Source organism: Paramisgurnus dabryanus, chromosome 23 (assembly GCF_030506205.2).
Source record: "Paramisgurnus dabryanus chromosome 23, PD_genome_1.1, whole genome shotgun sequence".
Taxonomy (NCBI): Eukaryota; Metazoa; Chordata; class Actinopteri; order Cypriniformes; family Cobitidae; genus Paramisgurnus; species Paramisgurnus dabryanus.
This window is the reverse complement of record NC_133359.1, coordinates 7457052-7481927: the sequence shown is the minus strand read 5'-3', so window position 1 is coordinate 7481927 and position 24876 is coordinate 7457052. Positions and strand designations below refer to the sequence as shown.

At 39.0% G+C, this 24876-nt stretch overlaps 1 protein-coding gene across 1 annotated transcript in view; it reads left to right on the top strand.

Moving 5' to 3' along the window:
- The window catches only part of tln2b (talin 2b), a 156269-nt gene extending 132932 nt beyond the window's left edge, over positions 1-23337 (top strand). Inside the window, exons 45-57 of the mRNA XM_065292101.2 lie at positions 1261-1427; positions 5399-5582; positions 5912-6037; positions 7231-7347; positions 9350-9535; positions 10691-10798; positions 10875-10980; positions 14057-14181; positions 15922-16047; positions 16129-16191; positions 16273-16455; positions 18903-19028; positions 21164-23337. Of these exons, the coding sequence (XP_065148173.1) occupies positions 1261-1427; positions 5399-5582; positions 5912-6037; positions 7231-7347; positions 9350-9535; positions 10691-10798; positions 10875-10980; positions 14057-14181; positions 15922-16047; positions 16129-16191; positions 16273-16455; positions 18903-19028; positions 21164-21292 (1746 nt within the window). The 3' untranslated portion in view covers positions 21293-23337. The remainder of the gene's footprint in view (positions 1-1260; positions 1428-5398; positions 5583-5911; positions 6038-7230; positions 7348-9349; positions 9536-10690; positions 10799-10874; positions 10981-14056; positions 14182-15921; positions 16048-16128; positions 16192-16272; positions 16456-18902; positions 19029-21163) is intronic.
- The last annotated feature ends 1539 nt before the right edge of the window (positions 23338-24876 follow it).

Here is a 24876-nt window from a genome sequence, read left to right as displayed (position 1 = left end):
TATATGAAGCGAATTGGATTCATCTCTATATTCTTCGTCTTTGATTACATCTCAATAGCGTGAGTTTGTTCTGTCCCCGCTGCGGTCATGCTGTTGCCTCTCACTGCTTTAAATGAGCTCAGTTTAAATATGTCCCAACTCCCCCACCAGACAATTCCAGTCAGTTTGAACCTCGGCACAGCCAGGAATCATTTCTGTAATGTGAATATGGATATTTATGTTTAGATAACTGTTTGGTTAATGTTTTTCTCTACAAAAAGGTAAATATGATTTTACTTTTTGACTGTCGGAAAGCGGCTTGTCAGGGCCCATCGCTCAACATCTGGAGTTTTTAAATGTCCCGTTCTTTCTGTGTTTTATGAAGCTTTGTTTTTTACAGTGCGCAATATATAACATGTTCATGTTTCACGTGTAAAAAAGCATTATTTTTTACACAATTTACTTATGTGTATACCACTGTTTTCACTGTCCTAAAAACGAGCTGATGCTCCTTCAGAAATATGTAATGAGTTCTGATTGTGTAGTTTGTTTAGTGTGTTGTGATTCGATAGCAGCTTAGCTTGCCATTAGCTTAACTGGCGACTGATGTATTCCTGTGGGCGGAGTTTAGTCAAAAAACTCGTCATTAAAGCAGGAAGTAGAGGGCTGTAGTCCAAACCGGCCGTTCGCTGTAGGCTTTGAAAGGCGAATTCTGTTAAAGAAAATATATTGCCTGGGAGTGAAATTTGACCTTTATCATTTTACAGGTATTATTTATGCTATTATAGCAACATTACACACTAACTAGGGTTTAAAAAATAGGATCAGGAAGAACGTGACCTTTAATACACAGATCTAAGATCAGTAATATCTTCAAAGCTGTGCTCGACTTCATTGAAGGTTCACACACTTACTTAAAACTGTACTGTAATAAAATGCGAGACTCGTATTACTGCACATTCAGTATTATGTAATAAATAACAAGCAATTAAAGTCTAATAATCTAATAACATCCAACTTTTTACTGGCAGGGTCACGCATACTGATATTAAATGTGTCATTAAATAATTATTTGTACATATTCTATACAAGTGCATGTTTAGTTAAATTAGTCTGTAACTGGCTATTATGAAACATACAGTGTAATTTAAAGCGTGACCAATGAGTGCTTTAGTCCAAACAGCATTCATTTCATTATCATCACCCAAGAGAAGCTCCTAAAGCTATCCAGATGCTACCTATGGAGTTTATAATGAAGTGTGATTTGTTTTTTTCCTCCAGGTGTCCATGGTGTTATCAGCCCTGCAGGCCGGTAATAAAGGAACTCAAGCCTGCATAACTGCAGCCAGTTCTGTTTCCGGCATCATCGCAGACCTGGACACCACCATCATGTTTGCTTCAGCCGGCACGCTCAACTCTGAGAACGAGGAGTCCTTCGCTGACCACAGGTGAGACTTTGTTTCTTAAGTTAACACATTATGAATATTATAGAAATGTATTGCTAAAACACTTTATAAAGACTGTGAACTATGAATCGTGGAGTTACACCGTTAAACTTTTTTTTTACATTTCTGTGTTCAGGATTGTTTGGGCGGGGTTAAAAAGGTGGCTCGATGACGCACTGGAGCCACCGAACATGGCCCCGCCCCTAACACAATCAAGAGCAGGTTGCAGCTTCAGGTTTCCTACGGGTCCTTGAAATCCTTGAAAGTTTGTGAATCTGGGGGTGAAATTCAAGGCTCTGGGAAGCTTTTGAAAATATACATACATAGATACAGGTCATTGAAAGTGCTTGAATCTGTTTTATGCAAGAAGTTTTCTGGGGGGAAAAATCCATTTAATTCCCTGTGTTGTGTAGGATAATATCATAAAAACACGTGCTAAACTGTTCGCTTTAAATGCTTATATCTTCTGTATGTGAATATTGATTCATACCAAAATGCTTTTTTGCATAGTTGTGTTTGACACATGAAAACGTCTCGGGTTACGTATTTAACTGTTGTTCCCTGAGAAGGGAACGAGACGCTGCGTCTCCATTGCCATACTTCCTGTGTCCCTGTAACGGCGTCTTTGCCAATATTTCAGATAGCGATATACTTCCTGGCTCCCGTGTCACCCTGTCTTTGTTGGTAAGCCTCACCATTGGTTGAATTTGATATACACATTCAGACGGACTTACCCTTTGAGGCGTCCCCAAAGTGTCACCGCAGTGACGCAGCGCGAGTTCCCTCGAAAGGGAACTGTAACAATGTATCTTAAAAAGTAACACGATGTTACCTTGCTTTCACTTGAAATGTGTCCCCACATTTAGTCCTTGAATTTTAGGGTATTGGACCTGGAAAGTCTTTGAAAGGTCCTTGAATTTGAAGTTAACTAAGGTGTGGGAACCCTGCAGCTTATTTGAAAGTTAAAGCTGTGGTATCAGCGGTGACAGCGGACACGCCCCAGCGTTTGAGAGCTTAGAGTAAGATTAGAGCCAAGATTTTGATAACTTATTTTATTTACTTGGCGGTTTGTTAAATCACTCAAATTTGTCTGGATGGTGAATAATAAATTTTTCTGTGGTGGGACAAACTGAGAACAAATTTAATATCGGACTTCACATAGACTTTAAAGTAATAGACCTAAAAAATACAAACAGGCATCGCATACTAAACAACTGTGAAGTAGTTTCGAAAACAAAGAAATTGGAAAATTGGAAAAACAACAGAATTCTTCCCATTGCTAGGCTCGTTCGCCATTTTCATTTTATCTTGACATTTCCAATGGCCTGTCTGTGTATTACTTCAGATTTAAATTGTTATTCACCATGCACTATGAGATTTCCTCTGAAGTTGGAACAAAAATATCAAACATATTTGATTTCATTTAACTACATGGAGGGTAAAAATTTGGAGTCTGTGCCTTTCATGCACTGGCATTTTCTGCTCAAAATCTGACTGACTTCGACTCACTGGCTATGTTTACATGCACAAAATGTTGTCAATCTGACTGAATTTAACCCTACATTCACATTAGCTACAAAAGTGAACGACACCGAGCGACACGCACTTGCTTGATGGGCATTCCTTGGCTACACTGCAAAAAAAAATTTTCAAGAAAAAAAATTCTTAGTATTTTTGTCTTGTTTTCTAAAAATTCTGAAATTAAGATGCTTTTTCTTGATGAGCAAAATGAACCAAGAAAATAAGTCTACAACGCGCATACACTTTGCATCTAATCTACACAGATGCAACAGTTATTTTTGCAAATCATAAATTGTTACACTTAAAAATATTAATACACGAGATAAGGGGAATCATAGTGGTGAGCATTGTGGTGATAGTTTTTATTTATTGTGTGGCTGCATTAAAAAATTCTCATGCAAATAACGATTAAAATATTTTCATAAGTTTGTTGTGTGGCTGTATTACGTTTATTTTATGTAAATAATAATTAAAATGTTTTCATAAGAAACCTTAATGTATATGAACTTGATTTGTAAGAGTACTTTGGGGTTGGACCTTGCTTGCGTTTCTTGAGTCCGATTTCAAAGCCCCCAAAGCCTTTCAGCGGTGAGGGTGGACGCAGCAATGTCCTCTGCTGGCGTCTGTGTAGAGGCAGATCCACCTCCCGTTACACGGCGTGCCCGATTTATGCTGGCAAGCTTGGGATTCCCCCGTCTCCTGACATCATTGTAGCGCTTTGCGCAACGATGGGGATGCCAGCTGATGAGACTTTGGCTATTTCCTCTCACGCCTGTTTAACCTACGCTGATTTGGGCGGGTTTCTCCTATCCCCATACAAAACAACTTCTCTGTCTTTGACTGCTCTTACAAGAAAGTCGGTCTCCTCGGCTGTAAACCGCTCCTGGCGTGCGCCTGGTAAATCCGTCATAATAATAGCAACCCGCCATGGAACTTGCGCCCTTGCGCTTAAAGGGAATGTTGGATAGCGTTCTGATTGGTTTATTTGACGTTACGCCCAAACCACACCTATGAATAATGAACCTACTTCAGACCAACCCCTTATTGATTTGCGCCCGGCGCAAGAGTTATTTCTCACGCCGGGAAAATAGCAACAGCGCCCAAGATCCGCCCACAAACTCACTTGCGCGTTGCGCTTCGCACTTGCGTTTCAGATCGTTAAAATAGGGCCCAAAATGCCAAACTTATCAGATATATACAGAAATACGCATTTTCCGCCATCTTGAATATTTTCTTCGACTTGAGCCTCAGACCTATGTCATGCTGCCACTATACTCCGATTGGCAGTCGCTTTGTCGCATCGCTCTGCATTTGTATAGCCTTCTTGTCTATTTTGGCCCCACCTTGGTCATCGCTTGTCGCTCGCATTGAAAATGAATGGTAGCCTGTCGCTTTACATGCACCCTAAACATTGCAATCTGATTTAAATGTTGGTTTACATTTACATTATATACACAGCCAGGCTTGCCAGATTCGTGTATCAAAACTATCAGAATGGACGTTCAAAACTAGCCCAAAAGCACCCCAATGACTTTCCACAGCCCAAATATCAATAACTAATCAACGAAATCATTTAATCTTTAACCCACAGAAAAAAACAACTGGTGGAAACAGTTTAAACAGTAGCCCAAATCTAAACTCGGGAAAAAAAGCAGATGACTTGGCAACGCTACGCCTGCGGACAGCATCTCTCGTAGAGTTCACGCATGAGCTCTGGATAAAAGTCAAAACTGAGTTTGAGAAAGTTGTTCTTAAGAAGTTTTCAGATATAGGTAATGAAAACACACTTTTCAAAAGGCACAACGCTATTTTATTACTTTTAGTAGCCTAATGTTTTAAAAGTATACATAAACGCTGCAGAATTTAGTACATCGCGTGACCCCATTAACGTTACCTTAATAATGCGTGTTGCTTTTGCCTTGCTCTTGCGTGTTTCTGTGAAGAGAATCATGTGATATAAGAGGTAAATATAACACGTGAACTTGGAGCACAAATGTTCTGCGCATGTGTGCAAGGTATTTTTGCATCCGATTTAGAAAATACTATTATACTAAATACTATCGGATTCACGCGTTTACATGCATACTTTTCTCCTGCAGATCAGATCATAGATCAGAGTACACCACCCCCTTCAATACGATCCAAATTTGCATCCAATGTTCCTTAATCTTATTGATTAAGGTGTTTACATGAAGAATTTTTTTTATATGATTGAGCCATCAATACGATTACAAATGGATTATTTTATTGCATGTAAACGTACCTACTGATATCAAAGTGTACAGTAAATTGAGTATCAACACGGTTTATTTGAGAAACAGCAACGTCTAAAATCATAATTATATGATGCCAAGGTTAAGGTTGGTAACGGATGTGTGCTTTCCGTGCAGTAGGTGTTTCCAGAACACACCACAGTGTTAAACATTTGTTGTTGTTTTTTTTTTGCTCTTCAGGGAGAACATATTGAAAACTGCTAAAGCTCTGGTAGAGGACACCAAGCTGCTTGTTTCTGGTGCTGCTTCGAGCCAGGACAAACTAGCCCAGGCGGCCCAGTCCTCTGCCAAGACCATCACACAGCTCACAGATGTGGTCAAGCTGGGTGCCACAAGCATGGGCTCGGAGGACCCGGAGACACAGGTGCGTGTTTTGCTGTTTGTGCAGCATCTCATCTCATTTCATGTGCATTTGGCTCGCAATAATTTTTATCATTTTTTACACCCTTTGACAGCATAATGAGAATATAATTTGCTCTTCTCTAAAGTACGGTAGTCTGGGCAATAAGTGTGGACGCTGTGGTTTGCTCCGTGTAAGAGCCGATGGCGCTTGTCATGATTCTGATAAAAAAGACTCCTACTGTCATTTTTGCTGGCGTACTGGGGAAGTGCAATGCATTATGGGATATAAAGCCAATGTCAGACTAAAGGTTATTCTGATAACGACTTCCTCCCTGTCTCTCTCGCTCTCAGGTGGTTCTGATAAACGCAGTCAGAGACGTTGCTAAAGCTTTGGCTGAGCTGATTAGCGCCACCAAATGTGCCTCGGGCAAGGCAGCGGATGACCCTTCTATGTACCAGCTGAAGAGTGCTGCCAAGGTATTGTGTGTGTGTGCTTAGTAATGGTCGTATCTTATGTTAGTGGCTATCACATTGTGTGTACGCCATGCTAACAGCTGGCTGAGCTGAGCTTTTCTTGGCTGAGCGCTGTCATCTCGTTCTTTGCCTGCTGTCATCTTAGCATGTGGCCACAATTGGAGGCTTAACTTACAGTGATGTTTATCACAGTGCGGCCATGTGTGTGACCCAATGGCCACACTGCAGGGATCAAAGCCATGCTGCGTTTGAGTGCAATATAGGTAAAAAAATTTCCATTTTCTCTTATCTTTACCGTCTTCCCTCCACTTCGTCTACAGTAGCAAAGCATTAATGATTAACTGCGTTTAAATTAAAAAGAAAAATAAAAATAAAATGGCACTTGTTGATTTTCTTCACAGCTATTTTGTGGATCAGTGCACAGGCTTGTTTGGTGGGAATTTTTTTCATACTTTTCCTAATCATGTTTTCATTAACCTTTTCTGTTAAATCCCCGAGAACAACCTCCACATGCGTACAATATGGTGTTTTGTTTGACATACTCGAATAATGAGACTGTGACCCCCTGTGACCTTTACACTGATTTCCTTTTTAACATTCTTCCAACATATGGTGACTTCACATCATCTGGGGTTTCCCCTCAAACATTCATTGTTTTTTTTTTTTGTGCAAGTTTATAGTAGTGGGGGCAACCCCAAAGGGCTAGTGTTAGGCCCGCTTTTGTTTTCCTGGGTTTTCCCCTTTGTTCCTCTTATATTTAAAACGTTGCCTAAAGTAAGGCTATGATCCATTACAGACATCATCTGTGGTCCATTATAATGTCAGAGACTTTCCTGGCGTTTTGATTTGGATTAGAGAGAGTTTCTACATAAACAGTTTTATGAGACAGGCCTCTCAACCATTCGGCAGAGCACACTTTGAGTGTGAGATATCCTATTGACATTTTTTGGCTGTATTGAGCCATCAAGCTCAAGAAAATTCACTGGTTGTCATCACAGTTTGACTGAACTGTTTGTACCGGCATTAATTTTGGACGTTTTTAGCAAGCGAGTTAATTATACTGTAACAGATGGGATCCTTTTCAAAAAATTAATTGCGTCTCATTGCAGCCGTAAAATGTCATTTATAGGGCTAAATGGCTCAAACTAAAAAAGTTTGATAAAGTTTGACCTCTCTCATTTCTTCATATATTGCAGGTAATGGTGACCAACGTAACATCTCTACTGAAGACTGTAAAAGCGGTAGAGGATGAGGCCACTCGCGGGACGCGAGCGTTGGAAGCCACTATTGAGTGCATCAAACAGGAACTTACAGTACGAAGTATTTTTGGCACTGTTTACACTTTAGATCAAGTTGTCTCTAGTAGTCCAATTGCAAGTGGTTTCATTTTCACCTTGCATTTGCCTGAATATTGAGGGGAGGGGTATTTGGTTGTCGCATACATCAGTCATTGCATCACTGTGTTTTATTAACAAGTTAGTAGGCAGTCATGTGTCTTAATCATACCAGTTCACCCATATCTTAAAGGATTACTCCACATTCCAGGATTTTTCTCCATATAGTGGACCTCAACCTTTAAAATTGCAGTTTTAATGCAGCTTCAAAGGGCTCTAAACGATCCCAACCGAGGCATAAGGGTCTTATCTAGCGAAACGATTGTCATTTTAGTCAAAAAAATACCAATTTTACTTTTAAACCACAACAACTTGTCAGCGTGACCTTTCGTATTAGGTAATCACGTCGAAAGGTCAAGCATGACGTATGCGAAACTACCGCTCCAGTGTTTACAAGTGTGAAGAAAGAAGATGTTGTATGTGGAGTGATACTAATTAATGTTTTTTGTCCGTTTATTGTTTAAAATGGTCTGCAAGTGTTCGTTTCACATATGTAATGCGTGACCTTTCGACGTAATTACGTAAGGTCGCGCTAACGACTAACACGGCTAGTGCAATTCGAGAAGTTGTGGTTTAAAAGTACATAATTTTTTTATTTTCTTTGGTGAAAATGACAATCGTTTCACTAGATAAGACCCTTATGCCTCGTTTGGGATCATTTAGAGCCCTTTGAAGCTCCATTGAAACTGTAAACTGTTGAGGTCCACTAAAGTCCACTATATGGAGAAAAATCCTGGAATGTTTCCCTAAAAAAACGTAACTTCTTCTCGACTGAACAAAGAAAGACATAACCATCTTGGATGACACGGGGGTGAGTAAATTATCAAGATTTTTTTCTATGAAAGTGGAGTAATCCTTTAACATCAGGTGTAAACGCTAGGGTGGCCATTCGTGCCAGTTCCGCCGGACACGTCCCGAACATGTTTTCGGGTTCGTTCTCCGGAAATCGCGTTGGTCGACCGCATACGTCATCAAAGTTTAATATTTCGGGTTTAATTTCAGAAAAGCAACCGTTACATTTCAAGGTAAGAATGAAACTACAATGATTGTATGTCTAAAAAGAAATAAATCTTAATTTTCGAATGTATTTTAACTGAAACGTGAGAACCTCAATGACGTATGACTTCCGGAGAACGGACCCAAAAACATGTTCGGGACGTGTCCGGCGGAATTGGCACAAATGGCCACCCTAGTTAACGCCAATCTCAAACACATACTAGACTTCTTCCAAGAAATGTTTTCAACTCTTAAGCTCCTGAGGCTAGTCTCTACATTGAAAATGTCAGTGATGTTATGTTCATTTTGATCTTAATTAAAGATATGCAAATACGGTCTGTGTATATCTGGCCTCGAATTAGCACCAATTAGGTCCAGCCTAATTAGCTTCAGCCCAGACCCGAGTAAACCTCCGTCTGTGATATGAACTGGTAATACAGAGGGGAATACTGTGTGAACATTTGCCTGTTCTCCACCTGCTCCTCGTTCTCCTTCTCTCGTGGGCATCTCAAATCCACTTATCGGAAAGTGGGATATGAAGGCAAGAGATTTTCTCTTGTTTGTTTGAATGCATTTAATGCTTCTGTTATCAAAGGCACATCAGAGAGCTTCGGGAAGGAAATTCAGTAAGCCTGATTATATTATTGTATAAGCAAACAAATAAAGATGAACCTGTGTTAGCTCCTCTCATGTTTTAATTTATGTTGCGTAGAAGTTAAAGATCCAGGGTGCTGTCCAGAAGGTTTTTGTTTGAACCCACACACTAGGCTCATACAACACAAGTAATGTTTAAAATCTGAATATGTGAAAATAAAGTCTAAAGATGTTCTTTAAATCATGTACAGGATCACATTTAGATGCATGCATGTATAAAAATGTTACAGAAGTTTGGTTTTGCCTCACTGTTGCATCATCTGCTTTCCAGGTTTTCCAGTCCAAGGACGTTCCGGAGAAATCCACCACCCCGGAAGAGTTCATTCGCATGACCAAGGGCATCACCGTGGCGACAGCCAAAGCTGTGGCAGCAGGCAACTCTGCCCAGCAGGAAGATGTGATTTCCACTGCCAACCTGAGCCGCAAAGCCATTACCGAAATGCTCACCACCTGCAAGGTGCTTATACACGCATGCCACCACATGCTGACCGACTGCAAGGCCTTGAACCGCATACACAACTGTGCGTTAATACCATAAATGTTTGTTAGGATGGCACAAATGCTTCATGTGTACATGTGAATGCTCCACAATGATCTGTCCTACTTGATACGCCATCTAGTGTGATGTTGATATAATGCATGTGCCATTGTGCACCAGTGAATCAATTCAATTTAAAGGGCCACTCCACTTTTTTTGAAAATATGCTCATTTTCCAGCTCCCCTAGGGTTAAACATTAGATTTTTACCTTTTTGGAATCCATTCAGCTGATCTCCGGGTCTTTTAGCATAGCTTAGCACAATCCATTGAATCTGATTAGACCATTAGTATCGCGCTAAAAAATAACCAAAGAGTTTCGATATTCTTCCTATTTAAATCTTGACTCTTCTGTAGTTACATCGTGTACTAAGATCGACAGAAAATTTAAAGTTGTGATTGATTCTGGCGTAATAATCAAGGACTTTGCTGCCGTAACATGGCTGCAGGAGGCACAATGATATTACGCAGCAGCCGAAAATAGTCCCCTTGGTTACTTTCAATAGCAAGGGACTATTTTCGGGCATTGCGTAATATCATTGCGCCTCCTGCAGCCATGTCACAAAAATAGGAAAAATATCGAAACCCTCAGGTTATTTTTTAGCGCGATGCTAATGGTCTAATCAGATTCAATGGATTGTGCTAAGCTATGCTAAAAGTGGTAGCGCCAGACCTGGAGATCAGCTGAATGGATTCCAATACTGTAAAAATGAAATGTTTAACTCTAGGGGAGCTGGAAAATGAGTATATTTTAAAAAAAAGTGAAGTGTCCCTTTAATAAATCGACCAAAACTAGAAAACTTACAAAAATTAACCATAGTTTTTAGTAAGCATCTTTTTTAGGTAAGGGTTTCTCTAGCAAACCATGGTTATCTTGTGGTACCCATTATTTTTTTTAACTGTATTATTACCATGGATAATTTTCATATGGAAATCAAGTATATCAACATAAAAAACCTGCTTTTGCAATAATATTGCAACGCTAAGAAACCGAATCCTGTTTTTTGATGTAATATGAATCAGCACGGTGTGATTTAGGAGGTCACGTGTGGTAAATATGCTTCTGTGTTTATCAGCAAGCCGCGTACCACCCGGAAGTAAGCATAGATGTGAGGAATAAAGCACTTCTCTATGGTATCGAGTGCACCACCGGATACATCGACCTGCTAGAACAAGTTCTGCTCGTGAGTGTTTACTTCAGTGACTTTTATCATAAGCTGAGTTTATCCATGCGGTAGTAACTATACGTGTCCACTCCAGGTCCTGCAAAAACCCACTGCCGAACAGAAACAGCAATTGGCCACGCTGTCCAAAAAAGTGGCCGGCTCGGTCACAGAGCTCATTCAGACTGCCGAAGCCATGAAAGGTGAGCAAGCACACACATAACCGATACGGTTCACCTTAAATTCATTTATATGATGTGCTTAAAATTAATTTCCTGCAGCTCAATTGGTAGAGCATTGCATTAGCAGCACATAGGTCATGGGTTCGAATCCCAGATAATGTATACCTTGTAATGCATTATAAGTCACTTTGGATAAAAACATCTGCCAAATGCATAAATGTAAGTTACTGGTAACTGAAAGTATAATATAAACATCTGACCTGTCATATACAGGTGCAATGTGGGACTTTTAGTAGGAGCGGTGGACTGAGCCAATGGTTGCAATTCACAATCTTACAGCTAGATGCTGCTAAAAGTCCCACATTGCACCTGTCAACAACATGTATTTAGTTTTTTAAAGGTGCAGTGTGTAATTTTTAAAAGAATCTCTTGACAGAAATGCTAAATAATATACAAAACTATATAATTAGGGGTGTATAAAGACCTTTTTATAATTAACCATTGTGTTTTATTACCTTAGAATAAGACGTTTTTATCTATATACACCGAGGGTCCCCTTACGTGGAAGTCGCCATTTTGTGTGCCATGTTTCTACAAAAGCCCTTAATGGACAAACTTTTTATTACGAAGTGGTCTTTGTCGCTAACATGTTTTTCCGGTGGCGGCTAGCTGGCTTCTCTATGCGTTTCTAAAGCGAGGGGTAAGCAGTGGACTGAGTCATTGGTTGCAATATCCCCACCTTACCACTATATGGCGCTAAAATGTACACACTGCACCTTTAAAATGCAATCATTATATGAAAAAGTTTATATGGGGAGATGCCCAAAATTCAGTGTTGTTTTCGGATTCTCTTCTGGTCTGGTAATATCATCCGTTTGAAAGCTAATATGGCCAAATTGAAGGTGAATTGAGCCGTATAAGTGCAGGGTTAATAGAGCCATTGGTGTGATGGCACTCTTTAGTTCTTTTTTATGACGCTGTTGTTTTTTCTTTCTCTGCCACAGATGGAGGTGAGTAGGATACACATACTTTTGTTCATCTCCAATGTCAGGCCACACACACACAGACAGGAATTTATAAAATGAACTGAATTCCCTCAGGTTGAACATAATCCTTCAACAGATTTTCTCCATCTGTTTAAAGCCGTTGAAAGCAAACAGACATTTTAAATGCGTTCTTTATGCCTATTAACACAAAGATGAAGAATTCATTCATTTATAATTGCGAGTGTAAGAAATAATTACAGAACTGGAAAGGTTTTTAATGAGATACATTTGCATTTTAGTCCAAAATAAATAAAAATAAGTGTGGTGGGGGTGTAAAGGTTTACGTACACTTACTAATAATTTTTTTTGTCTAGAAGCCTAATCTTGGTCTCGATAAAGTAAGGGATAATGTAGAGGCAGCCGGTAGTTATTGGGAAATAAGCCCTGACCGTGTGATCAGGACACGACGCGAAGCGGAGGGTTTGTATCACACCGAAGGGGCTTATTTTGCGATAACTACAGGCTGCCTGTACATTATCCCGCTTATTACACGGCTACTTGCCACATAAGAAAAAAAACTGGACATGAATATGAATTTGAAACATTTTATTGGCATATTTGTTTTAAATTAACATTTTTATCCTTCTGCGAAACTTTGCACAGATGCATAAAATGATCGTAATCCTCTTCTTCATACTTGTCTGTCTCCATTTTTTTTCTCTTTTAGCCAGTCTTTGAGAAGTTTTAATGCTTTAATGTGTTGGCTTCATAGCCGTCATGCTCTATTTTGTCAAGTTCAGTCTCTCAGTAAGCTCTCTGTGTCTTGTCTTTGTTCGTTCTTCTATCCACTGTTTAAATGTTTTGTTTTTTCCGTACATGTTAAAATTATTGTCAAAATTTTTCGTTAATTAATTGTGGTTGTCCAGTGTTTGTCACAAGATGGCGCCAAACAGTAATCTTTATTGGCGCGGAGCGATTTTAATCGTACAAGTAGTACCGGCTATGCGTTATTACTTTGGAGTGGTTATTATTTGAAAAGAACGAACCTGCAAATGTCTCAACTGACCAATCAGAATCAAGCATTCCAGAGAGCCGTGTAATAAGTGCTGCATAACGTTTATCGCGATTAATCTATTGCAGAATAAAGGTTTTTGTTTAAATCATGTATTTCTGTGAACTGTAAATAATAATAATTATGTATATATAAATATGCACACATGCATGTATAATTTTAAGAAAAATATATATTTATATATTAAGTATTTATATAAATTATATACACATGTAAACATGTCTTAAATATATACATGCATGTGTGTATATTTATTTATACAAAGTTATTATTTACAGTACACACATTATATGATGTAAACAAAAACCTTTATTCTGCATTAAATTAATCTCGTTTAATCGTTATGCAACCCTATCTTGTTTCAAAAATAGTGTCTGGAGGTGAAAATATAAAATAAAAAAAATTGCTTTACATTTAATAATAAATAAAAATAATGCAATAAAATATATATTTTATACATAAAGTTTTCACAAAAAATAACACTTAAAATGAAGCTAAGTATATCCCAAATTTGCTTTGGTGAATCCTATAAATGTAAAGCATTCATTTTCATATGAATCCTTTAGCTTAAAGGGATAGTTCACCCAAAAAATGAAAATTCTGTCTTCATTTACTCACCCTCAAATTGTTTTAAACCTGTATAAGTTTTTTTGTTCTGCAGAACACAAATGAAGATATTCAGTGTTTGTAACCAAGCAGATCTGGGGCACCATTGACTTCCATATTAGAAAAAAAATATGTTTGATCACTTCCATTCTTCAAAATATCGTCCTTTGTGTTCAACAAAAAAACAAAAAAATTAATACAGGTTTCGTCAACAACTTAGGGGTGAGTAAATGAAGACAGAATTTTTATTTTTGGGTGAACTATCCCTTTAACGTTGCTTAAGGGTTTCTTGTTTTGTCGCTACAAAAGTCATTTTGTCATGCTTTCTTTTGAGTTATTTCTGCTGTGCCTTTAGATCATGTGATCACATTTCCACCCATCGGTATTATACATGTGTTGAGTGAATGTTGGTCATGTTTGTCCATCATCTCAGGTTCTGAATGGGTGGACCCAGAAGACCCCACTGTGATAGCGGAGACGGAGCTCCTGGGTGCCGCTGCGTCCATCGAGGCCGCGGCCAAGAAACTCGAGCAGCTGAAGCCCAGAGCCAAGCCAAAGGTATTCATCTGTTCATTATTACTCTCTCCACAACACCACATGGTATTCAGACACATGTAAATAGCCACAATGAGACCACCAACAGATCCACTGGATTTTGTCATTTGAAGGGGCTCGGTCAGAAGATTTTTACAATTTTGGATATGGTAGGTGTATGTTATCTTTGGGAAGTAGCTTTTTGTCTCGTTCCCCTTTTTGGGGATATATTTCACAGTTTAATATGTCAACGTCTGGTGTGCTTTACTAAAAGTTGCGCTCCCATCATTTTCCATCTTGCCTCTCAATTATTCAACATTTTGAAGCTTTGTTTTACAACGTGTTGATCTCTTAGCCGGTCGGTCTGTATGTCATCTCCAAGAAAAGGTGGTCAGGACTTTCCAGCAAGGCTTTTCCCTGGAGCTGTTTTATTGTTTCATCCATCTGTATTATAGCTCGACTGTCAGTGATGCTTCACATCCATTCACATTTCGCCTCACAAAGCAAAAACTTTTGCCCCTCCCGGGCGTATCTCTGTAGCGAAATCACAAAGCAAACTTATCATCTTATCAGCCACAGGCCAAACACCAACTCTCTAATAACTATGTGTTATTGTTTCAGGGTAAGAATATTTATAAAGCGATATTGCATTGCTCAATATGAAGTCTCCGGGTGCTCATTTTGCTTCTTCCTGGTAACATTAAGGCAAAACTTAAAGATACTGACAATATCAACCATTTCTTACCATCAGAAATGTGTCTGTCTGTCTGTCTCGTTCCTCATTTCATAACTTTTCCCACACATTGTTGTTAACTTAAGTCAGTGCCGTATGCATTTGACAGATGCTTTTATCCACAGTGCATTCAAGCTATACATTTTAAGAGCATGTGTGATCGAACGTATGACCTTTTGCGCTCCAAAATTGAGCTACAGAGCCCCTGGAGTGCCTTTGGCTGCTCTCCTTAATATATCTTCATTCCTTACATCCTCTCCAGAGCTCCCTCCTCTATCCATCCTTGTTTGTTCCCGTGCTATCCCAGCATGTCTCCCGTTCACCTCGCCTCTCACGCTCTCCTCTCTTCCCCATGTTCTGGAGGTGAGGTAAACCCGGAAGCCTTTCTGCAGGGCTCTGTTTGATATGTTTGATATATTAGGTTGTTATTCTGTCCAACTATATATCAAACATATTCCTACAGTGTCCCGCTCTTTCTCCAGACTTGTGTTTGTCGTATTTCATGATCGCGTGTCCTTTTTTGTGGACTCGGACAGATCTGTTTGCAAAGATGGCTGGCGAGGGTGCGTCTTTGTAGAACTGTGTTGAGGTTCTGAATAATGTAAACCTGAAATGTTGTTATAGCACCTCCAGACCACTAGGTGTCACCCTGAGATCACTTTATCAAAGTCACTACTTTGGCTATGTTCAGAAATGCATACTGTTATTGTTATACTTCTACTATAAGCATATAGTATGCAATCTGTGCACAGTATACTACAAAATGGTACAGATAGCTTGGTAGCTATTACTAACATACTACTACCTCTTGGTAGTATAGTAAAGTATCTTCTCTACCTATCAGGCATGGAGGTTATTTAACCAAAGGGTAAAGATATTTTTTATTCTTTCTAGCATCAAGTATGTGTCAGATCTGTTAGCAAAAATTAAGTCTTAATTTTTTATATTTAATTGTGATCAAAAGTAATATCATGGTAATATTGTCATGGTTTCATCGTCACTGAGCTGCTCCTTTCCTGTTGTGTCCACAGCAAGCCGATGAGTCTCTGGACTTCGAGGAGCAGATCCTAGAAGCGGCCAAGTCGATTGCCGCGGCAACCAGCGCTCTGGTCAAATCAGCATCGGCCGCTCAGAGAGAGCTTGTGGCGCAGGGCAAGGTACCAATATCACACGCACCGATATTTTTCTGGTTAAATACAGATTATTTATAAGTTTTATCCTTGTGGTGTTTTGTGTAGGTGGGCTCCATTCCCGCCAATGCAGTAGATGACGGCCAGTGGTCCCAGGGTCTGATATCAGCTGTAAGTTTTATGCATCTTCTCATAACAATATATCTATTCATCTATCTGTATCTATATAACTGGCGTCCTTTTCTCTGTCAGGCACGGATGGTTGCTGCAGCTACCAGTAACCTGTGCGAGGCTGCTAATGCTTCGGTTCAGGGTCATGCCAGCGAGGAGAAGCTCATTTCTTCAGCCAAACAGGTGGCGGCTTCCACGGCTCAGCTTCTGGTGGCCTGTAAGGTCAAAGCTGATCAGGATTCAGAGGCCATGAGAAGACTGCAGGTTACTATTACTCACATACAAAACAATGTATTTTGTCTAACCATTGTATAACCGTTCCATTCCGTGCCGAATGGTTTGTTATCGTGTCGTGCTGTCTTTTTTAGGAAATCACATCACTGTGCCACCATATTTGAAACACCTTCAGGTAGAGGTCTTCTTGGGTCCAAAGAAATGTACCCGAAATGACCCAAATAATTTTTTACCCGAACCCGACGTGCATAATTTTTTTTTTTTTTAAGAAAGACCTAACCCAACACAAACCTGAAAAAAAATTTTTTTTGACCCGAATGTAAACGGCACCTACGTGTGTGCAGTCTGCATCCCTGCCCGCACCAGTCAGACCCGGCCTCGCAACCAATTTGGCGCACTGTCTGATTATTTCTTATCTGACGATGACACCAAAGTAACCGCTAAAATGTGTATTTAAAATTGATTTTGAGGTACCGGTCTGGCTCAACAAAAATGACCTACCGCCAGCCACACAATGTCGCAAGTGCTCTTGGCAAACACAGGAGGCGTTTGAAAAAAGACTTTTGCACACATGCAAGATAGTTCGGGTCTTCTAAGGTCCGTTCTGCAAAAATAAATTTATTTTAAATTACCCGATGCCGCTAATATTATACCCGACTCGTGTCGTAGGCACACGTGAAACTTTTACACCCGATCCTGTTCAGCCCGGACCTCTGGTTTTCGGATCCAAGTGGACCCGTGAAGACCTCTTCCTCCAAGACTCATCAGATACTACGCATGCGCAAAGTCCCACCCTTGAAGGATGTAATTCTTTAACGGTTGACGATTGGCTCTTTTTACTGGAAGAGGTGGGACTATAGCGGCAATACTGACCACTGCAATCTCCCCTATTCATATTAATATCAGTGACGCATCTTAATTATTAATTATTAATTAACATATTAATTATCTTTGGTATAGTTCACTTTTCATGCATATGAGAGGGTCAGCGTACATCAGTGGTTCCCAACCAGGGGGTCGGGGGCCAACAAGAGGGCCTCAGCAGATTTCCAAAGGGGCCTCAAGATGACTTATATTATAAAAAATTGGACAGAACGAGCATTAAAATAAGCTTAAAGAAGCAAGATGTTTCTTATTTTTTTTGGCAATTTTAGTAGCGAATATACATCTGTCTAGTCATTCCAAGTTCTATTTAATTTTATGTGGAAATAATTGAGTGAGTGGGGGGCCTTCAAATATTGGTGTTGGCAACTAGGGGGCCTTGAAGTGAAAAAGGTTGGAAACCACTGGCGTACATAAAGCAAATTTCGTCAACAGAATACCAAAGATACTTAATATTAACAAGACGCGTCATTGGTATTGATATGAATGGGGAGAGGTCACAACGGTCAGAATGTCTTCTCTAGTCCCGCCTCCCAGTAAAAAGAGCCAATCGTCAACCGTTAAAGAATGGAATCCCCTGAGAGAGAGACTCGGCGCATGCGCAGAATCAACAGGTTTTGTGGGTCTTTCCAAATATGGCAGTGGAGTGATGCGATTTCCTTAAAAGTACTTCGATAATACGCACGTACTGTACATGCACTGGTGGATTTTGTAACTTTATACGCATAGGTTGCATATGCGCATTTAGTTTTCTTGCAATAATTTATCCACAAGGTGGCAACCGTGCCCTGGGTGGTGCCAGATAAAGAGGTAGTCAATGAACAACTGCATAAACAAAATGGACCGGCTACATCAATATAATAGATTGTGCAAAAGGTCAGGAAGTATCCTCATTTATGCAACTGTACCATGAACGAGGACATGGACGTTTATATGAGTTTAAACTTGTGGCGTCACTACACCCACTCCTTATGGACCCATGTAGGCCAGGAGAGGTACTGCATGCCTCCAACGCCTATGTATGCTTGGCGAGGCTGTGCATACGCATAAAAAGATGAACTATATACTTCCAGCTTTATCAGCCACCTAGTGGAAAATAAAAGGGTTAAAGAGCTCCTATGGTCCGATTAAAGATTTTACATTTCCTTTGGTGTGTAATTGTGTATTAGTACATGTTAACGGTATGCTAAAGCTACAAACCCCAAGGTAAACGATGATGCGAGTCTTTTCTTGGACTACAACAAACACACGGATTGTAGGCAACAGTTTACTTCCTGAGCCTGTCAGGGACACAGCGCTTTTTAAATCGATGAGTTTTGTACAAAATCAAAGCGTTTAAGGAAGAGCTACAAAAATGTACGGTATGTGGAAAATAATGTGTTTTTGGAACCATAAACCACGCGAACACATTGTATTATACCAAATACACAAAATAAAGTTGTTTTTTACCGATAAAATAGGTGCACTTTAACATGCTGATCTGATCGGCACTGAATAGAACGGTTACGCAACGAGAACGGTTTGGTATGGGAATGTTTCTTGCAATTTCACAATTTATTTTTCCGTTAATTTGTCTTTGTTGTTTGTGTGCGCAGGCTGCTGGTAATGCAGTCAAACGAGCATCCGACCACCTGGTGAAGGCTGCGCAAAAAGCGGCTTTCGACAAAGCCGAAGACGACAGCGTTGTGGTTAAAACGAAATTTGTGGGAGGAATCGCTCAGGTGAGACTTCTTTCTGAATCATTCACACTCTCAGTCACACACCTCCACATTGCTTCTATTAATAAAACATTCAGAGCTTCATTTTGGATTCACAAGGCATGACTGGGATTTTTCTCCACAGCTGGCATCTTACATTGGCTCACTATTTCTCCAGCTAATTTTTCTGTTTCATCCCAGATGCACATTCATTAAAGTCTGTGTGTATTTAAAGCTCTCTTCCTACCAGATAATCCAGTAGGGGTGGGCCGATCCAACACTTTGGATCGGAAATCGGGTCGATCCGGACCTTTTTTGCTGGATCGGGTATCGGATAAACGGGGCCGATCCAAATCCGATACTGTGCGTTACTTGTGGTTGTTACTGTCATGCTACAGAAAAGTCAAACTATTATAAAAGCACCATAAATGTTATTATACACTATATTCAAAAGCTTCCTAACATATTCAACAGCCTTATGCGAAAAACAAATGCATATTTGAAGATATTTAAGGTCACATAACTGAATGGTTTCGCTGAGTTAATACACTGGAGTAGCGTAAATTAATACGAACACTTACATTCTTTTAACTAGTATCTCATTTTAGAAAAATTCACTTGACATGATATTCTCCTGATTTTGTGCAACATGTTTTGTGTGTATATGTGTGCGTATATATATTTATGTGTTTATACACACACAATTCTAAATGGATCAAGAAAAATACTAGTATTGGATCGGGATCGGTCGATACTCAAAATACAGGTAATCGAAATCGTATTGGTAATAGAAAATGTGGATCGGCCCAGCCCTAATATCCAGAATGTCTCATTTTGAAAAGGCATTTTGTACATGTTAGATGGGTCAGTGACAAAAACGGTTTGGCTAGATGAGAAAAATCTTGTTTTTAAAAGGTTTATTTCAATGCACATTTTATGCAATAAAAAATAACATTTGCACCATTTTATGAAAGTTAAGACTGAATGGACCTGAAAATGTCAAATGGTGTAACCGCCAATTGCGCCAAAGAATGAGAAATATTAAATATTTTATCCACCTTGATGGCATTTCAGTCGTAATCATAAAAAATCATTTAAAAATATTTTATTAGTTATTTTATTATCATTTTATTATTAATCATTTTATTTGTTATTTCTGAATGTAAATTTGAATGCATTTTTGTAATATTTGTGCTGACATATGCTGAAAACAGCCCTGTTTTCTAAATAATCTTTGACAAATTATGTAAAAATGTATGTAAAAAAAATCATATTACACTAAACTAAATGATTATATTTTTTTATTCCACATTTTTTATGAATATATTTATATTTTCAGTTTTAATTTACAGTTAAAAAATACTAGTTACACCAATTGACACAGACCGGTTACACCACATTGACATTTTTGCAATTATCCCCCCAAAAATTCTCTTAAAATGAAACAAAACCAGAAATTTTGGACTTGGTCCTCAAAAAAGAGAGTGCATTTAAGTAATCTGCTAATTATTTTTATTAGATTAACCCTTTTACATTAAATTGAACCATATGGAGACAAAATAATTAACGTCACGTCATTGACCCCGATATCAAGTGAATTGTGTATGTTTAATACAGGAATCATGGCTTTTCTCACTGAATCAGCCCTTTTTCTGAAGGCCAGGAATATCTTAAATCCACAAATATGTTTCTCTCTTTGGAAAATAGCTTGAGATCCACACTCCAATAAGTCTTAAAAAATTTTGAGTGCAGTAATGCTAAAATTACAGGTTTCACTAAAGACTAAAAAGGTTTTTTCCTATCAGAGACAGTGCCAGAAGAAAAAACCTTTAAGTGATATTACATGCAGTTGTGCCTGATATAATACACCAATTTTGATAGCATTATGAAGCAGATATGTGACCCTGCCTGTGAATGATTTACATAAAATCATCCTACATAATGTAAAGAACAGTAAAAATATAACCTTAATATCATAAATATTGACTGAGTAAGGTCATGTGAAAGATTAAAATCAATGACTTTAATCAAATTATAATGCTCATTTAATTATATGTCAAATTCATATGCATTAATAAACCACGCTTGCATTACGGAGATTATCCTTCAGTGGGTTTTCATGAATGAGGCCTAATGAATGTCCTATTGTTTTGCACCAGATCATTGCAGCGCAGGAGGAGATGCTAAGAAAGGAGAGAGAATTAGAGGAAGCCCGCAAGAAACTCGCCCACATCCGACAGCAGCAATACAAGTTCCTGCCCAGCGAACTGCGGGAAGACCAGAGTTGAACACTTCCGATTGGACGCGATACCTGCCTCGGTTTGCGATTGTTAATGACGATCGGCTGCTCCTCCTTACGTAGAGGAACACCCATATCTCACGCGATTGGTTGTTTTGATATCAGGTAGCTTAAGTTAAATGTGATTGGCTCACCACTCACGGCAGCATGGGACTTGCACCACTGATTGGCTGTTTGGCTCTCACAAATGGCGGATATGAATTGGTTTTCTCTTACTTAGGGCTATTCTGTTACGTTTGTATTGTTTTAAGGTTTGAACCACTTGTTAGTTTGCGTGCGTGAATGCGTGTACACATTTTTATGTATTTGTCATTACCGTCAAGTTCTTTACTATGTCAGTGAGTCATGAATCTGTTTTATGACTGCATCAACTTACAATCATTGTGAAACTATTCATATCTTAAAAACTAAAGCAGGCAGCCCAAAACCTGAAATTTTGTGCGTGCATATAAAGTATGGTGTCATATCATGATGATAAGCTTCTAACAGATGCACTGCTCTAGTTAAACATACTGTATCTCTATTAAGTTCATGAATTATTAGTAGTTATTTTAGGAGAACAGTGTTCGGGTGAGCTTTGTCGTGTTATTTATTGATAGAAGAAATCGAGTAGCTTAAGGCTTCTAACTGGTAGCTCTTTGCTGGTGGTTTCAATGGTTTGAAAAGCATCTGGAAACGCTGTGGCTATGATATTCAAGTGACCATTCATGCAAACGGTTGGATTTAGTGCACAGAGAAAGGTTTGTATAATACAGTAAATTATCTCAGTTACGACTGTACACCTGCAAAACAAATGGTAGCATTGTTTTGTTTGTTTATATCTTTCAAACATTAAACAACAGAACCCCAACAGGCGGAGGACATCAAAGTACAGCAAGAGGAGGAGTCTGCTTCAAATCGCTCTATATTGATGTCATCAACCTGTTGGTTCTGAAGTCGAACACACCTACTGTCAGATTCCCCAAACACAACCGCTATGTTTGGTAAAGCATACTATTGCTGTCGTACTGTATCTGCACCATGTGTACTATGCACAGTATGCAACTTCTGTATGCATGGAATTACTAGTCGATCTATTATATCTGCCAAAACATGCAGTATGCAACCAGAGCACACAGCTTTAAACACTATATCCCACAATGCAATGCGCTTAACTTTTAGCTTCCAGTGTGACAATGGGAAGGAATGCCAGTTTAATAACATCTTTATAATTTAGGCTTCTCAATAATGCTTATCAATAAGTCTATATAACTAATAAGGCATTGATGGTAAACACGGCATATAGTATTCAGTAAGCAGATATCTCACTGCACTTAGCACATAAGTACCATTGAACTACTAATATGGTTTTTGGACATGTACCATTATTTTCAGTGTCAATATATGTCAAAGTTTTACCAAATGGTACCACAGTAAAATCCCACTTAATTGGTATAAAAAATGACTCAATGTTGGGTCAAAAAGGGACGAACCCAACTCATTAGGTTGTAATGACCCAGTGTGACCTACGCAGGGTTGTTTCAACCCATTGATGGGTCAAATTATGAAATATTTGGGGTTAATTTAACCCAACTGTTGGCTTTGACCCAATGATGATGATTTGAAAATATTTTTGAGTGCACAGATTAACTTCTTTGATTTAAAGGAGTAGTCCACTTTAAAGATGGGGTCCATTGACTTTTCATAGTAGGAATAAAAAAAACTATGGTAAGTCAATGGGCCCCATCATTAAAGTGGACTACTCCTTTAACTTCAATGGTTAAATACACATTATAGGAAACATCTCATTGGTAGCTTCATGACATTAAAGGGATAGTTCCCCCAAAAATGAAAATAATGTCATTAATGACTCACCCTCATGTCGTTCCAAACTCGTAAGACCTCCGTTCATCTTCGGAACACAGTTTAAGATGTTTTATATTTAGTCCGAGAGCTTGTTGACCCATTAAAAATCTATGTACGGTATACTGTCCATGTCTAGAAAGGTAATAAAAACATCATCAAAGTAGTCCATGTGACATCAGTGGGTCAGTTAAAATGTGTTGAAGCATCGAAAATACATTTTGGTCCAAAAATGACGACTTAATTCAGCATTGTCTTCTCTTCCGTGTCTGTTGTGAAGCGCATGTGCGAGACTAAAGTCACGTGACATGGATGAGGTGTTATCCTCAGACATGTTTGCGAAGTTTGCGTGCATCTCCCTGAGCCTAAACGAAGCCCGGGTGCACAAAAATAACAACATCTGGGGCGCTCCAGATAACACGTCATCTGCGTCACTGCAGTCACGTGACCTTAGTCTTGCGCATGTGCTTCACAACAGACCCGGAAGAGAAGACAATGCTGAATAAAGTCGTTATTTTTGGACCAAAATGTATTTTCGATGCTTCAACACATTCTAACTGACCCACTAATGTCACATGGACTTGATGTTTTTATTACCTTTCTGGACATGGACAGTACATACATTTTCAATAAAGGGTCAACAAGCTCTCGGGCTAAATATAAAACATCTTAAACTGTGTTCCGAAGATGAACGGAGGTCTTACGAGTTTGGAACGACATGAGGGTGAGTCATTAATGACATTATTTTCATTTCTGGGGAAACTAACCCTTTGAAGGGATAGTACATCACCCAAAAATGAATTTTTTCATCATTTACTTACCTTAATGTCATTTCAAACCTGTATGACTCTTTCTTCTGCACAACACAAATGATATTTTGAAGAACGCTGGTAACCGAAGAACCTGGGACCACATTTTAATTGTATGGACACAAAATCAAAATTGTATAGATAATTCTCAAATTATCTTTTTTTTCTACAGAAGTAAGAGCCATTAGGTTTTGAATGACATAAGGGTGAATGCACAATGACAGGATTTCTTTTGTGAGCTCTTTAATTGCCGTCAGTGATCTTTCAATGTCGTCTTTATTCTGCTTTTCGTGTACATTGTGAATGTTTTTGGTAAGATACAATATTTTCTTCTTTCGGTTTTCTGTTTGTGTTACGTAAATAACATGGCACTTATTAGAGATGAGCTATACTGACTGTTGTGTTAATGTCTTCTCTTCAAATCTGGACTGCATTGTGTCATAGTGCCTTATTCTGACTTTGGTAGCTCGGTGTGTACGTTGCTATTTTATGCTGCTTGTGGACCAGATTTTGCTCCATGGATCTGAAACATAACTATGAGCAACCGCAAAACCGGCCTCGGAACAGCATACGAACTACACCGAGCGAGTATGAAACATTGTCTTGTTTCAGAGAAGTGAGGCAGATGTTTTTTGTCCTGTTACTTGCTTTGTATGTGTACAGTACAGCATTGTGGCGCTAAATAGGATCACCATTGGATGATTTATTGATGGTTACTCAATCCTGTTCTGCAATACTGTGCCTACTGAGGCCTAAAGATTGCCTTGGCAGGCCGCTTTACTGCCATACTGTATGTAATAAACTCTTTAGATGTTTAGATATATAACCTCACAATGAATAAACAAGCCACAGTATTGAATCTAAGGAAAAAGATTGCGTTCAGACTGTCCAGTTAAAAAGTATATTACAGCACATCCAACCA